Source organism: Musa acuminata, chromosome BXJ1-2, assembly GCF_036884655.1.
Source record: "Musa acuminata AAA Group cultivar baxijiao chromosome BXJ1-2, Cavendish_Baxijiao_AAA, whole genome shotgun sequence".
Taxonomy (NCBI): Eukaryota; Viridiplantae; Streptophyta; class Magnoliopsida; order Zingiberales; family Musaceae; genus Musa; species Musa acuminata.
Window position 1 is genome coordinate 23,030,310 of NC_088328.1, and position 15,302 is coordinate 23,045,611.

Below are 15,302 nucleotides of genomic sequence, written 5' to 3' on the forward strand. Positions count from 1 at the left end.
TAACCACAATAATCTTCTCATTTCAGTCATGAAAGAAGATTCACAGTGATATGTTGCCATTCTCTAAAAGTTTCTTCTTTGTGGGATGTGATGGAACAATTTATAGAACTTTGCATTTCCAAAATCTGGTCAAAGTAGCACAAAAGTTTAGGATTCCTAATGATATCTTGGTAGCTCCAAGAGACAAAGAATAAATAAATATGTAGGCCTTTCCAGATCTCTAGAGAGAGAGAGAGAGAGGTCAGAGCCATCTTAAGGTGTAGATCCTACTGAGGGAGTCTTTTTTTCCATTGTAACTTTACCTTTACTACGAACTCTATTAACATACCAAAATCCACCAATCTTTTTCATCAACAAAGCCAAATAGGAAACACCAGAATAATTATCCTTTGTGAAGAATACAAGAGAGATATCACAGGTTCACAATGCGCCCAATCATTTTTGGATCCTTTGGCTGCATTACTTTTCTGGTCTATAGAGAGAAGACATGGTCACTGTTTGGTCTGTACTAGAGCTGGTTGTTGCAAGGGAAGCAACCACAAGTTGAGTTGACAGGGAATCGAGAGCTGTGCTGACTCTTCATCTTCTGTGAATGCTCAGATGCTCTCTTTAGCTGTTGGGAGTGCTGTTGCTGTGCTGTTGCCTTCCATTCCTCAGCCCTCCTGTGAACGATTGCCATCCTTTTCATCAGCTTCTCTTCCAAGTTGGATCTCATCTTCTGTATCTTCACCTACAAACGCACCACATCCTGCCTGTTATTTTTATTGTATGGAAAGTGTACTGCAGTGAAACCAGATTATGGTTTTGGGACATAAACCTTCTATTTTGAAATATCATAAATCAATTAACAAAGAAAGTTTGTGAGTTTCGAGAATGATTACATCATTTTGCTCAAAGAAAAGGAATCATGGTGAAAAGAGAAGTGAAGAACATGCACATATCACATCAATAGCTCAAGCCACTGAATCTTGAAGACCAAACGACCAAAGGTCTGGAGTTAACCAAGAGGAGCAGAAAAGATGCTCACATTGAAATGCCTTCACATGCATGCTAAAGAACAAATATTTGATTGACTTCCCGGAGTGACCACTCAAATCTTTTATTGAGGAATGGCTTCTTAAAGAAGGATAACAAAGAGTAGCCATTCAAACTCGATCATTTTTTTGAGAGGAAGATGACAGCAGTCTCATTGGAAACAGAGAGGAGTTCAGTAAGCACATGCAGGCTGGAGGGAACAGGAGACAATAAGAAAGAAGTGGAGAAAAGATGGTAACAGATGTAGGGGCTCGAGGAAATGTTGCAGCTGACATGCTTTGTGGCTCTTCAAACTATTCACAGCTACTACATGATGTGCAGCTAAAAGACACTGAGGGGGTGATAAAATAATACAGTGTTGAATGGAGGTAGACCAGACAGTATTGTACTTGCACTGTTCAATTTCCTGGAAGAGATAATAAACTATTTTCTTCTTCTTAATGCAGGAAATGGGAAACATTAAGATATTGTGAGCTTTTGTCTTAAAGTGAAAAAACAAAGTACCAAATTGAACAGTAAAAAACAGCTGACTAAAGTTAACAATAGGAAGCAACACAGTTCCTCAAAGTTTTTATGTAACAGAAATCCCCTAAAATTGGGGACAAAAATACATCCAATGCAGAAGATGCTTATTTTTTGAGTTTGGACAATTTCTATATGGTATGCAAAGATCCGACAGAAATATTTAGTTAGATTATTATGTGAGTGTGTCACAAAGTTTTATTTTAGGAACAATTTTTCTCTTTTTTGTTTTGCAGTTCAGTGTGGACTATTCATAAATGCATAAGGTAGGATCAAATGCAGGATGGGCATCTGACTAGTGAGAGATAGTAGAAAACCAAGTAACAGTTTAACATTACACATCAAGATTATTAGATAGACCCAGACGTTTTTGCAAGTGTCAAAACCTTTGATTGTAGGGATGGCTCCTCTTTCATGTTTTAAGGCATTATCATATGAGACAGTCTTCTATTCATAGAATCTTGAGATTACCATGATATATTTCAAAACCTGATTCTTGATTCTTAACCATACATACCTACATAATCGGAAAGCATCTAATTTTAAAGCTATGAAAATTACAAAAGTATGAGATTTGTGTACGTTACCTCCAACTTTCTGGACTGAGCTTCTGCTTTAGCATTCTGAAGGTTTAACCAAGCTTGAATTTTTGCTTCTTCTCTCTGATATCTGATGTGGTAAGAAAAGCAAGTTTAGCAGATAAAAGAGAAATTTCAACATATGTAGTACAAAAACCAAAATGTTCATTTGTGAGACACGATGTCGATGAATTTTCTTAAAAGTGATCAACCTGAGACAGCTTTTAGTCCTCTCTTCTTCTTCCCAGGCAGAAGCCCAAGATACTCCAATGCTCGTCCTTCCGCTGCTTATTTCTAAGTGCCTCAAACTCCTTGATACCTCCTCTTCTTCCTCTTCCCTTGTGCTCCAATTTGATACGATTGGGTCGTATTGTGCACTAAGCTTTAGCTTGGCAAAGTGGCAGTCATTAAGCTCAGAAATATCGATGCATGTGTTACAAGGAACCAAAGCTCCAGATCTGTCAGCTGGAGTGTTGTGCCTTGCTGGTGAAGAGCTCTTAATTGGAGTATTGCATCTTGTTGCTGTTGAGCTCCCTAAAGGAGTCATCTCAGTGCCAATGTCTCTGCGCTGAACCTCGCATATTCCAGCAGCTGTCGTTGTATCTTCCATGGGTGGTCCAAAGCATGAGTTTCTGGAAACAAAATCTTCTTCAGATGGTTCTGAGTACCTAAAATTTGGGTAGACTTGATCTGCATTGTTTGTGAACTTATCTGCACCAAAGTTTTATACATGACTTTTATGTTTCTGTGCAGTGAAGAACCAAAAACACATAAACAGAGCCATAATTACTAAAAACTTGAACACTTTCAGAAGGTGGAACACTTGTTTGAATCTGAGGACAGTGTAAAAGAGAAGTACTTAATATTTCATATAACAAGGTAAGTATTCGACCATTGGACAGTACTGATGAACATAAGAAGTGTAACAATGTGTGGATGATCAACAAACAACCAAGAAAGCTGAGAAAAAAAATTCAAAGACAGCTCTAAATGTTGAAAGAAATCATGCAGGTTTAAATAAGTGAGCCAGCCCTTGCATATACCAAAATAAATCTCTAATTTCAAGCACTCAGACATAAATAGATATCAAAATGAGAGTGAGAAAACTATATCTATGATTGGGAAGTCAGAGTTTGCTGATATCAACCTTTAAGGAGTACTTCTGAAGAGGCTCCACTGAAAGGTACAATTGGGTCCATGGACATAACTGGACCATCAAAACCTGGGATAGGGGAGCTTAGATCCTTTCTCTCAGCAAAACTCATCTGCTTCTCAGCAAAGGAGTCACCTTTCTGTGGAAGAATGCCATGTTGCCTGGAACTTTTTGATGATGAGTCTGTTGGTTTTGTCACATGAGCAGGGGATTCATTGCAAGAGCTACTGATCAACCATTTCTCCGCATCATCCCACTTGGAAGGAATGTTCTTCCTGTAAAGGTGCCCAGGGCTGAAGCTGAAAACAGGCTTCCCAGGGGTTGAAGGAGTCTCCAGCCTTTTCTGTCCCATTAAGCTTAATCCTTCTCTCCTCCTCTGACTTGAGGCTTCGAGCAGCCCCCTGTTATCGCTGCTGCACTTTGTGTTCATTGGAAATGCCTTGACGAAGTCTGATGTCTCCTTGAGGTTGAGCTTGCAGAGTGGATCAGGGAATGAGTCAACAAATGGGTTGCCCTTGTTGCTGAAGTAGGAGCTGGAGTCTAATGAATGCTGAACAAAATGAAGAAGGAATTAGCCAAATGCATTATAAGACTAAGAGATCACTAGAATGAGGGAGAGAGGCCTTCACCCTTCCAATGGCTGGCAAAAGAGTAGAGGCTTGCAGGTATGAAGGGGTCATGCTGTCCATGGGGGAGAAGCCAGTAGTGATAACCGACATGGAGCTTGAGGAACCTCTAGATTCCTCGCTTGCTTCCCTGAGCTGCATCATATGTTTACGGATGAAAGCTTTGCTCATTTACTACCTCCCTCCTCTTTTCAGTCTCCTCTTTACCCTGAGAAGAAGCTGTCAGACTTTGGCAGATAGAAACAAAATATCTGCTGGTGAATTGGGGGGCCTCGGTGGGTTGCTTTTCTTTGACTGTAACGACAGTCGTGTTCTTCTTTTGGAAGGCATTGGAAAGCACCCTCAACTGAGAAACCGAAGAAGGTTGGCCTTCCCCATTTCATCTGCAGCATTCGAAGAAGGGAAGAAATGGGAGAAGAAGAAGAAGAAGGCAACTGTGCATTACGGTGTCACGAGAAGAGCGAGTAGTTTGAACCCTTGGGAAGCTTCTTCCTCGGTCCTGCGACATGGCTACAGGCTAAAGAGCTATGCTTCTTTTCATATTGTGTCCGCTGTGTCCTCTTGCTTGCTTGCTTCAAGGCCACTCACAGCATTGCTATGATCATTAAGCACGATTTAGTAGAGCTAGTCAATTGGCCTCTGCACTCATGCAGAGAATAGCAATTTAGTATTGAATCTAAAGCTCTATCTCTAATAAAAATTGGTTCTTGGCCCTCAATTCGGCTGGCTTCTGTTTGAATTTTTCTTGGGAAATGTGGGAAGATGACAAAGTGGGGTGTGTGTGGGTCGATCAAGCGAAGCATCCTTCTACCTCTTCGTTCATGTCCATGGATTCAATGAAAAGCCCAAAGGTCTTCATGAGTGGGCTGGACGAATGATGAATTCCTTCCTTGAAGGCTGCTACTACTAGAAGAAGATGACAACCGACGACCCAACTCTTCTTTGCATTCATGTGCTTTCAGTCGAAGCTTCCTGCGGTCATCTCTAGCATTAAAACAACACATAACAGCATCAACAGAAGAGATTGTTACAGATCCAAAAAGGGTTTTCACGACCATGAGAATCATCTTGGTGATGATCAAAAGAGACATATCGGCAACCACAGTGAGCCCTCTGGGATCCAAGTTCTGCAGGAAATGAAAACTAGAGACAGGGGACAGAGCTCTCAGTTCACTTTGGTCCATCCATCATGAACAACCAGTGTCGTATAGCCAGCAAAGATTAAGACTTCCTTATTCTTCAGAAAGTAAAGAGGACTAAACCTACACCTTTGCTTGTACCTGAAGATTTTGATAGGTACAAGTTAAAGAGATCATCTGTATCTCTCGCAATAAACTACAAGTGTGATGAAGAATCTCTTCCAGAGTCCTTGAATCCAGCTGAAGGAGACACACAGTGTAAACAACTCTACCTCATATGGGTGTGGCAATGTGGTCCAATAGCAGGGACATCTAAGAATCTCTGAATCATAGGTTACTCAGAACACTTTAGAAGGCCTCCTGTGAATCTGTAGATGAATCTGTTGTTTCTGACAGCAGCTCTGCTGCTATCATCTGCACTAGCTTTCAGATGAAGTAATAGACAAGTAGCAGTAATTCCTTGTATAATTCCCTTTTCTTCTCTATTAACCATCTGATTAGATTTGCATGCAAGTGATGGCTACCAACCTTCTCCACTTTCTTGTTGAAGATTATTGTCATTGTCAACAGTGGAAAGGCTTACCCTGTGAGTTGTGGCCTTTCATGATAGAGTAGAAAACATGCCTGTCCAACAATTATTTGCAAGTGAAAATTGTAAACATTTCATGAAAGGAGCAGATAAGAACAGGTAATCCATCTGCATCCACAAATCAATTAGCAGCCAACTATTCCCATGGCCTATGCTGTGAGGAGCATCAAATAAGAGCAGACTCATGACATCAAAGTTCCCTATAGTTGCTTCAAGTTGAACAGAATAATTAAGCTGAGATTTGAAACTTACCATTGGCTTGCAGCATATACTATTAACATGATAACTTTGGAGTGTCCTTGCAATTACCTGCTGCAACTCAGAGTATCCTTAAAACATGTTCCTTTCCGCTAAACTGTGGATATGAAATTATTGACTGCAATTCACAGAAGGAGGAAAAAAAATGTTTTCATATCAACAGCCCAAAAATCAAATAGTCCTACAAATATTCCATATCATTTTAGTTCAAACCAACACATAAGATATGGCTGTTATTATGCTTTGTGTCATCACAATTGAAGCAAAAGTATGTGATTGATCCATCCACAAAAAGGACTGCATGGATGGTTGGGATGCTTATTATATTTGGTGATCTGATGATAGTAGTTGTATTCCTGGTCATAAAAGCACATTAACTTGTCTTTGGGCTTAGTCGCGGAACTCATCCATGAATGCTTCATGAAACGCCTTGAGCCGGGATATAATGGCTGGAATCTTATCCTCCTGTGGAAGGATTGTACATCTCACATGCCATGTTCCAGGGACCTTCCACAAGATAAACAGGAAAAGAGCAAAAGCTTAGCAATATAACCATGAAGCTGGCATTCATACTACTGGTTCAAAAGAGAAAAAGGAAAAAAAAAGGATGCCCATGTATCGAAATATAACCCAGCCTCACCTGCCCAAAGCCAGATCCGGGAACAACAACAATACCAGTGGCATCAAGAAGGCGGCGAGCATAGAGCGTGTCTGGTGCTGCAATAACTGCCTTGGCAGCATCAATCGCCTTTTGAGGCAAGTGAAGGCGTGGGAAGAGATACATTGCTCCCTCAGCCTTGTTGCATGTTACACCTTCTAAGCTGTTAAATGCATCTTCTAAAGCCTGCAATAAGGATTACAATATACTCTTTCATAAACTTGAAATAGGGAAGCCACTTGTGGGCAATTAACACTTCATGTGAGGAATCAAAACAGGTTTGTTACAGCAAGCATATATGTTTGAGTGCAAGAAACCCTGGAATTGTCTCTTGCAAGTCAAGTAAATAGGTTTTTCAATAACAAGGAAGAATAACATGGTACTGACCTTTGCTCGCCTAGCTAACGATGAAAGAATCCCATTTTTCTCAGCGATAAATGATTTATAAGATTCATCTCCAACCTGCAAACTTATCAAAGTTATTTCTTTCATTGACATTCTATATCTCACTGTAACAACCAAGAAATGACTTTCCACTGTATTTTTCATGAACTCCTATCAGTCACTATCTAACAGCAAGGTTCTTAAATTAAAGAGCTTTCAAGTAGTAAATAGATCAGTGAGAACACAATAACGCTCACCTTTGGTGGATTCATGACAAGACTAGCAATAATTTGGCCAGAGATATTGGAGCAGAGATTGACAGATGCCACTTTGTAGAACTGTTCTCTAACTTCAGCACTGAAACCAGTTACCTCCATGTAACCTCCCCTTTTTCCACACTCTCCATGGTAACCTTATGGGAATGACAGTACATGTTATTGAACATCCAGATCACAGCAATTCATAAGAAATGGTTATTGACATACCCTTGGAAATTGATTGAAATGATACTAAATAAAGGTCTTCCTCGCCATATCCCATTGACCTTGCAATCTTCTTGAAAGAGTTGAACTTCTTATTGTCGACATAGACATTTTCTTGATATACCTGCAAAAGTTTGCCACATTGCATTAGTAACTAAAATCCTTGAAAATGGATCTTGGAATATAACATGTAAACCATCTTGTCTTTAGAAATCTCTCAAACTCTAAAGATCATTTCACTAGGTTTTATGATTGCCTTACCTCATCTGCTAGAAGAACCAACCCTTCATTCTTGCAAAATTCAACTATTTTCTTCTGGTTTTCCTCAGCAAGAACCTTTTGGAAGAAAAGCAAACAATCAACTATACGGAATGCAGATTAAAAGGAGACCTCGTCATAATGATGCTTTGGAAACAAAGAACTGTGTTTGTTAGTGGCCTGCTATTTATTAAAAAAAAAAGTGAACAACTTGTTCCCTCTGCAAAAAGATCAGGAGAAAATTCAGATAATTCATTGTTCTTAAACAAAGGAAAATGCATGCTCCCAAATGTACCAGAAATGATACTTTAAACAATAGAAATGATACTTCAAACATCATGTTGGAGGCATTAATCTGAAAAATTCAAATCATTTTGGATTGTTGATGTTTAGTACAATATGTGACATAAGCCAATCATTTTCAAGAAATGCAAAATGGATGTAATTATCATTAAGCAACTAGATTGAAAGCCACCTTTATTTGTTCAACAATACAAGTTGCTTAGCAAAATTAAAAAAAAAATATATTTTTTGCTAAGTAGTCCCCATAATCCACCTACGGTTCAAAACAATCTAAGTAAAAGATCACATCATACCTGTCCAGTGGGATTGCCTGGATTTATAACCACTAATGCCCTAACAGTTATGCCTTTGGATTGAGCATCTTCTAATTGTTTCTTAACATCTGAAATCTCCAACCCCCATCCTGTTGCCTCGTCAAGGTAATATGGGACCTGAACAAAACAGTCCAACTTTCAGAGGAAACTCTGAATGTATTTAAAATAGAATAGATGAGAAGATAGACGTTTGTGAAACTAAACAAAATCTGAACTCTTAAACAGCTAAAGGTGTAGCTTATTCAGTTTCTTAATGTACCAAATACAAATTTACATTTATATAACTTTCTAAAAGTAGCAGCAGAGATTTTACAGTGCATACACTAGTAACTATTTCCACACATGTACACCCCGTGAAACTTTTTTTTTTTAAATGAGGAATATGATGGCAATACACTGCATCTTAATCCTAGCACACTATAGGGAAGAAAAAAAAAAAAACAGATGAACACATACAAGAGAGCCACCATGAAGAGCAATGGATGCGGAGTACAATGGATACTGAGGAATGGGGCAAAGGATGCCATCATTCTCAGACCTTATCAACAACTGCATCATCATGTGTACCTACGAGAAGAAAAAGAAATTCCAGCAGCATGTTATTTCCCTTCATCATTATTACAAAGAAAGTAGAAGAAAGGGTAAAGTATGTACTCCGGGGCTTGCTCCATCAGTTAGAAAAATATCATCTGCATTGGCAGGAAAACCATCACGAATCGCAATGCCAGCCGCAATTGCATCTCGTAGGCCTTTAATACCCTGTGACATTACAAGTACAATAGCCATTTCGGACTTGTCATGTTCCAAAAATCAATGGTAAGAGATAAAGGCATGTTCTTACCTGACTATGACTATATGCTCCTGTTGCTCTTCCAGGAATCAAGTCCAGTATCTTCTGTGCTCTTCCAATGGCATCTTTACTGTGATAAGGCATAAGATGTTAAGTTTAGGCACTATATGATATATTCATACTTGAAAATTGGAATATATATTAAATATGTTAAATTAGTAGCTGAAAGATGTTCACATAACTTGGCAAAAAGGTAAGTCGCTAAGAGAAACCTTTGACTTTCCTAATATTGTATGAAATCATCGGCTCAATGCACCAAGAAATCATTTGTTAGAAAATGGCTATTCAAGCTGTAACTTTATTCCATCTCAAAGATTTACAAGAGACTAAAAGAAATAAAAGAATCCACGGGTTAACAGGATACCATATAGGTTTCTTCAGGTCTAGCAACTGTTTTCATTCATCAAATCGAATAGCAACTTTAGTAGACAATAACCAGGAAAACTAAACTCAAGTAACCTTGGGAAGATAATATATAAATATAATAACAGCAAAATTCTGATCATTTTCAACCCAAATGTACAATGTTATGGTCCATAAATACCTGAACAAGGCATCAATATTACTTTTGCCCAAAAGGGCTGGATGATCACATAGTGCAAGAACCTGAAATAGGGCACGTAAAAACTGGGAAGAAACTGAAGCTTCTTGAAGTAAACAAGATCCAATGTTCTAACTACTAACCTCTCGGAAAAAGGTAATTGGCTGCTGACCAAGAGACTGAGGATTCCCAATATTGCAGTACAGTATCTGACAAGATAATTTGAAATTTCAGCTAACTGAAAGATGACACAAGCTGAAATGAAGGTTTTTTTTCTAAAATTTTCAAGGGGAAAAACTATCCTATGAACAAAAGCAGGTGCAACAAGGGGAAAAAAAGGAGGAGAGAAGTGTTACCTCATCAAAAGGAAGAGATCCTTGACTGGTTTGCAACTCTTGTTGTAACCTCTGTGCCAGAAAAAAAGATAAAGAACATTATGTTTAACAAATATCTTGTTAAATTAACATTCAGCAAGATAAATTCCTGTGTTATGTCTTTTCCTCAACACATGACATAATGAGAACTGAAAGTTTCGTTCTAGCTGGTGGGCTGTAACCACCACTGGGTAGTACGTTCCAATGACAATGTAAGTTTCGTCAAGAAAAAAATCATGTTTCAAAGATGTGACACAGGTTTGAAACATGAAATCTATGCACCTTTTAACCTTGACCTGGATCAGCCACCACACGGCTAGCAAAGGAAAGATCCTAAGACAAGAATGACTCTTAATGTTAAACATGCTGATATTATGCAATATTCATAGACAATACCTAAATTTTATGAAGAAAGACCATGAACATCCAGGATAGAAGAAGCGTGTATGGATCTATAATATTGCAATCACCATTATCTTTTATCATCAATAGATGGTTGAAATGTACAACCTTAAGGATCCATATCTGAAGAGAGAAAGAGAGAGAAAAGAGAGACGCCAAAGACAAATAAGGTATATATATAAAGCAGGTGAAAATATGATGAAACAAATTCCATTTTTTATTAGTACAGTTAGATGTTAAGTTTGTTAGACATCTAGAAATCATTAGTTAAAACACCACGGTCAGTAAAAAATATATCAAGATTTTACTTGAGGCAGAAGTTGCCTTAGATCATTGTAGTTGACCTGAGTTAATTGGCAAATCACTAAAAGAACGAAAAAAGGAACAAAGAACAAAGATATCCAAGACCATTTGCCCGCACTCATTGTGTGGATGACAAATGATCATTTGGTAAGCACCTGGGCATAGAATGAATATTCACTTTTGATCATTTGGTAAAATATGGATCCAACAAAGAAGTAGAAAACATAGAATGAATATTCAAGAGAGATAAGCACCTGGGCATGGCTGACAATTGCACCACGAACAGCATATTGACATTTCAAAACCTGAAGGACAAACGGAAAATTGTCTGAATGTCAAATTCCACCTTTCATTCAAGAACAACATAATGCCAAGATCAATATCTTTTACCCACAAACAGAACAATATGATGGAATACAGATAGAAATTAACTAAATCATAATAATAGAACACAAATGAGAATCCACTAAATCAGAATCATGAAGTCCTAGTCGTACTTCATCTAAAATATAGATTCAATAGCAGGAAGATGACATAAATCAGATCGAGAGGCATAAGGATTTCAGAATTAATAAAAATGAAATGCAGATACAGTCACATGTTCAGAACATCAAAACAAAGAAACACCTCAAACTATATGCATAGTAAGTACTTCATGCTATTGAACAAGCGGAATGCTCATCCAACCAAATCGACAAAAGCAATGACAAAAGGCATACCGCAGAACGATGCCATGAAGAAGACCGATTAGGAAAGAGGGAGTGAAAAATAGACTTCAAAATTAGTAGCTTATGTATATAAAATTTTAAACGTAGAACCAATCTATAAATTAGAAAGGCATGAAATTATGATTAAGTAATCTTGTATTTGGTAATAGAAAAAAAAAACATAACATAATCAATTTGTGATATTAATTACAGAATAGAAAATGACACTAATATTAGCCTATTCCCCGATGCATGACAAAAACCAAAAGGAAATTTTCAAATGAGAGAACAACGAAAGAGCAAAAGCATTACTTTGCATACCCAATTGAAAATAATAAAGCAGCTCAAAGCAGGCGAACTTTACAGAAAAACTAGACGACTAGAAGAACGGACAAGGAAACAACAAGCACAATCCCGAATCATCACCAGTGCCCAGCGATCACATCAAAAAGGCATCTTTATCAGTTAGATCATCGAAATATCGCGCCTTTGGATTGATAGAACAGGCGATCATTTTGCATAGTTAATCGAGATACGGACACTGAGCTTAAGACTTTACCACACAAGAACAAAAAAATAAAAAAAAACGATTAGAAAAACGAAAAAGAACAGATCAAACCCAAATCCAGAGATCACATCTTTTGTCAGTGAAATCGACGAAAGATCGCACCTTGGGATTGATAGTGTCGATAGAAACAGGAGGAGCGGCGGCTGCGCGATCCATGGCGGACGGGGCAGAGGAAAAACGAGGCGTACAGAGCGACCGGGGAAAGAGGAAAACGACCGCAAGAGCAGGGTTTTAGGTCGCTCCGTGGCGAATCGACGCGTCATGAATTTGATAGTGTTGAAAACTACCTCCTCAGCGCACGGTGTCCGCGAGATGGCCTGTTCACGTCAGAGATCGCCCACAGGAAGCCCCCAAAAAAAGATAAATAAATAGGGGGAAAGATGTCTCCTTTCTCTAGATTGGAACCCAAAATGGGCCCACAGAACGGCCGCAGGTATCGGTCCTGCAGTGGGAAGAACGCACACGGAGCTGTCTTCTGTTTTCTAGTCAGGTGACATGCTGAACAGCTGAAATTAAACTTGGACTTTGCTTCCGGTATTTTAGATGGAAAGAAACAAGAGAAACATTCGAGGACAACAGTTCATGAGGTTGAAAGCACATCGAACGGAATGGATTCAGGGATCGCTTTCGGAGGATTAGATCACCCACCCAACCCACATCTAAAGACAACAGATTAGACTTTGCTTCTAATTCCGTTTGCCTAAACAGCCGCAATCAATGTTCATTCATGTTTGGAAGGAAAATTTCTCTGTTTTTTGACATGCAAATGAAATCAGTGCCATACTGTTCCGTCATTATATCTTTTTAGCATTTCAATTCATAGATTAAAAATTTTATAATTATGAAAATAAAATATTTAATTTTATTTATCATAACATCATTAATTTTATAAACAAAAAGATAATTTTAATGTTCCAATTATATTTTTGATAATAATGAACAACAACATCGTAGAAGTCGCAAGTGACTATTATGGTTATAGTAGATGAGAACGATACACTGATCGATGAGAACGATGTGAGAATATCTTTATAGACGACCTGGGTGGAGTTGAACAGGGAGAGTAGTAACGAGAAATAAGATAAAAAATAATAATAAGGATGACATATCAATTTTCCAATCAGATGTTGTATTTTCAAAGATTGTGATGGGAACATGGCATTATAAATTAAAATATTTAAGACTATCTTTTCTCAAAGGTAAGTATTGAGTATCAACAAAGCAGATGGATGACTATGAAGAATAAAGCAAATGAGCTGCAAGGCATATGATGCTCTTGCATATCTTTCTCCCTCACAAGATCTCTCTCTCAACAAGTTACAAGACTATACAGTATCATCAGACACACCATATTCTGGTCAGTATGAAAAGTTGAACCCCTGCAAAATAAAAGGCTCAGAATCATACATTGTCAAACACAACAATTTCTGGTTAGAATGAAATGTGGACTTAAAAGCCTACAATATCCAAACTTGGAAGGTGCCAAGATTTAGGCTATTGCTCCACAAGAAAATCCAATACTCCATTGATCAAGGAAAGACAACTGGTGTTTAATGAAACAGAGTAAAAGCCAGTAATTGTGTTTGTAAATGGCAGTTAAAGAATTGTATTTATGTTGGCCTTCCTCTGCTGTGTCTTTCTATATCACTGCCTTTGTGTTTGCCCTCCAAAACTTCTACACCAGGATCTGGCTACTCATTCTTGTTGAGCTAAAGCAATGCAGAAGAGGTATAAATCCTCCTCTAGTTTTCTTTTTTTTCTCTGTTTTTCTTCTGTGATTTTTTTCTCTCTGTTTTTCTTTCCTGTTTAATGATAATCTGTTCATCATGTTCTCAAAGTGTCTCATTTTCTTTTAAGCTTTCATTTATGAGACAATCTTTGCAAAAAGATCAACATTGATCAAGAAATTTCTGCTTTCTTTTATGTGTGAATCCAGCAAGGCACTCAGGAACCTTGTTTGAGAATGATGCTTTTGGTTGTGGATTTATTCTTTGCTTCATAGGCTTACCTCTCTCTTTGTACTGCACATCTACTGCTTGTTCCTTTCTGTGGGTTGCAGTCGCAAGATGAAGAAGCCTCCCGTTTTCCCCAAAGATAAAAATGGGAACCGCCGTGCGATTGGTTATGATGATCTCCAGTCGGGCTTCCCAAAGGTACTTGTTTTCTCACACTTTTTGTCATCCTTAGAATTGCCACTGGTGCAAGAGAATTGCCCTTTCATGATCTATCACGCTGGTGAAAGATGAATAGAAAGATCGAGGAGCCGTAAATCTAAATGCATATATGTCCAAGTACTCTTCAGTCTCTAAAGAAAGAGGAGTAGAGTCGAGTTCATTCATTCTTGTTCTTAGAACTGAACGGTTTAATCTTTGATGTTATTCTGTTGCCATGTTAATTTTCTGATCAGATCGTAGAAGAAGGAAGAAATCAAGCAAAAGACAGAGAATTCTCACTGCCAAATTCTGACTCGTTCAGGAAGAAGGTGGGGATGAAAGAAAGAAAGAACAAGACATGGAAGAGGTCGCTATCCTCCTGGTTCAAGTTTCATCAGAAGAAGGCAGCAGAGGAAGCACCACCGACAACCAAGTTCTCCAAGGGCTCGAATCCTTTGGATACAGAGCGCAGTTTGTTCTCAGGTCCAGTGTTTGGAAATAGTAGAAGATTTGGAATGGTTCAGCAACAGAATTGGCTCGCTGCTTCAGGACCTCTTGCTTGCTGCTTCACTCCTACAAGAGCAGAGGAAACTGAGGTGCCTTACATGTACTTGGACAATCACAACAATCCTGTGGGAACTCAGGCGTTTGGTCCTGTTTACCTGGTAACCTAAGCCATGAAGAAGCTCACCTCAGAAGAACGCAAGCATGAGTGCCACTTATATACGAGCTCATGTGTGTGGTCGATAGACTATTATTCCATGACAGTGGAGGAACTGTGAGAGGTTGTCGTTCTTGTGGTTTTGCTGGTTTCACAGTTTCTGCTTGAAATGCATCAATGATCTTTAAACTGATGGCCACTGGTTACTGAATTGCTTTGATTGAGATATCAGAACAGTTCATGTTCATAAACATTGGGTGTCAGTTGAAATCTGCATTCCTGTGTGTGTCTGCTTGAGTTTGTGCAAGAAATATTGTGAGAAAGATTTGGAATGTTTGATGCAGCAACCAATGCTGACATTTGATGCACCCCTCTCTAAGAGTTGGTATGTTTTATTAGAAAGATCACAATCCAGCTCATAAGATAAATTTTCTTTCAAGATAT

General features: G+C 38.4%; 3 protein-coding genes across 4 annotated transcripts; 1 reads left to right on the forward strand and 2 right to left on the reverse strand.

Moving 5' to 3' along the window:
- Positions 1 to 303: 303 nt before the first annotated feature.
- On the reverse strand, positions 304 to 5,890 carry LOC103976116 (uncharacterized). Of its 2 annotated transcripts, XM_009391307.3 has the most exons (6): positions 4,360 to 5,890; positions 3,918 to 4,122; positions 3,283 to 3,838; positions 2,348 to 2,846; positions 2,145 to 2,226; positions 304 to 730 (listed from the first exon to the last, which is right to left on the reverse strand). In XM_009391307.3, exons 2-6 carry the CDS (start codon positions 4,083 to 4,085, stop codon positions 509 to 511), a joined length of 1,527 nt encoding a protein of 508 aa, XP_009389582.1. In that variant the 5' UTR covers positions 4,086 to 4,122; positions 4,360 to 5,890; the 3' UTR covers positions 304 to 508. The 2 variants fall into 2 exon arrangements, with proteins under 2 accessions (XP_009389582.1, XP_064950036.1); XM_065093964.1 differs by having other exon boundaries at positions 3,918 to 5,890.
- Positions 5,891 to 6,024: 134 nt separating this feature from the next.
- On the reverse strand, positions 6,025 to 12,295 carry LOC135599168 (alanine aminotransferase 2-like). Its single transcript, XM_065093985.1, has 15 exons — positions 12,147 to 12,295; positions 11,024 to 11,074; positions 10,047 to 10,097; positions 9,834 to 9,899; positions 9,694 to 9,755; positions 9,141 to 9,219; positions 8,954 to 9,058; positions 8,756 to 8,866; positions 8,279 to 8,416; positions 7,686 to 7,760; positions 7,428 to 7,548; positions 7,200 to 7,354; positions 6,946 to 7,020; positions 6,541 to 6,744; positions 6,025 to 6,407 (listed from the first exon to the last, which is right to left on the reverse strand). Exons 1-15 carry the CDS (start codon positions 12,198 to 12,200, stop codon positions 6,291 to 6,293), a joined length of 1,464 nt encoding a protein of 487 aa, XP_064950057.1. The 5' UTR covers positions 12,201 to 12,295; the 3' UTR covers positions 6,025 to 6,290.
- A 1,672-nt stretch (positions 12,296 to 13,967) lies between these two features.
- LOC135612645 (uncharacterized) lies at positions 13,968 to 15,012 on the forward strand. The gene is made up of 2 exons (XM_065109185.1): positions 13,968 to 14,197; positions 14,452 to 15,012. The coding sequence occupies exons 1-2, from the start codon at positions 14,111 to 14,113 to the stop codon at positions 14,869 to 14,871; spliced, it is 507 nt and encodes a 168-aa protein (XP_064965257.1). The 5' UTR covers positions 13,968 to 14,110; the 3' UTR covers positions 14,872 to 15,012.
- Positions 15,013 to 15,302: the final 290 nt, after the last annotated feature.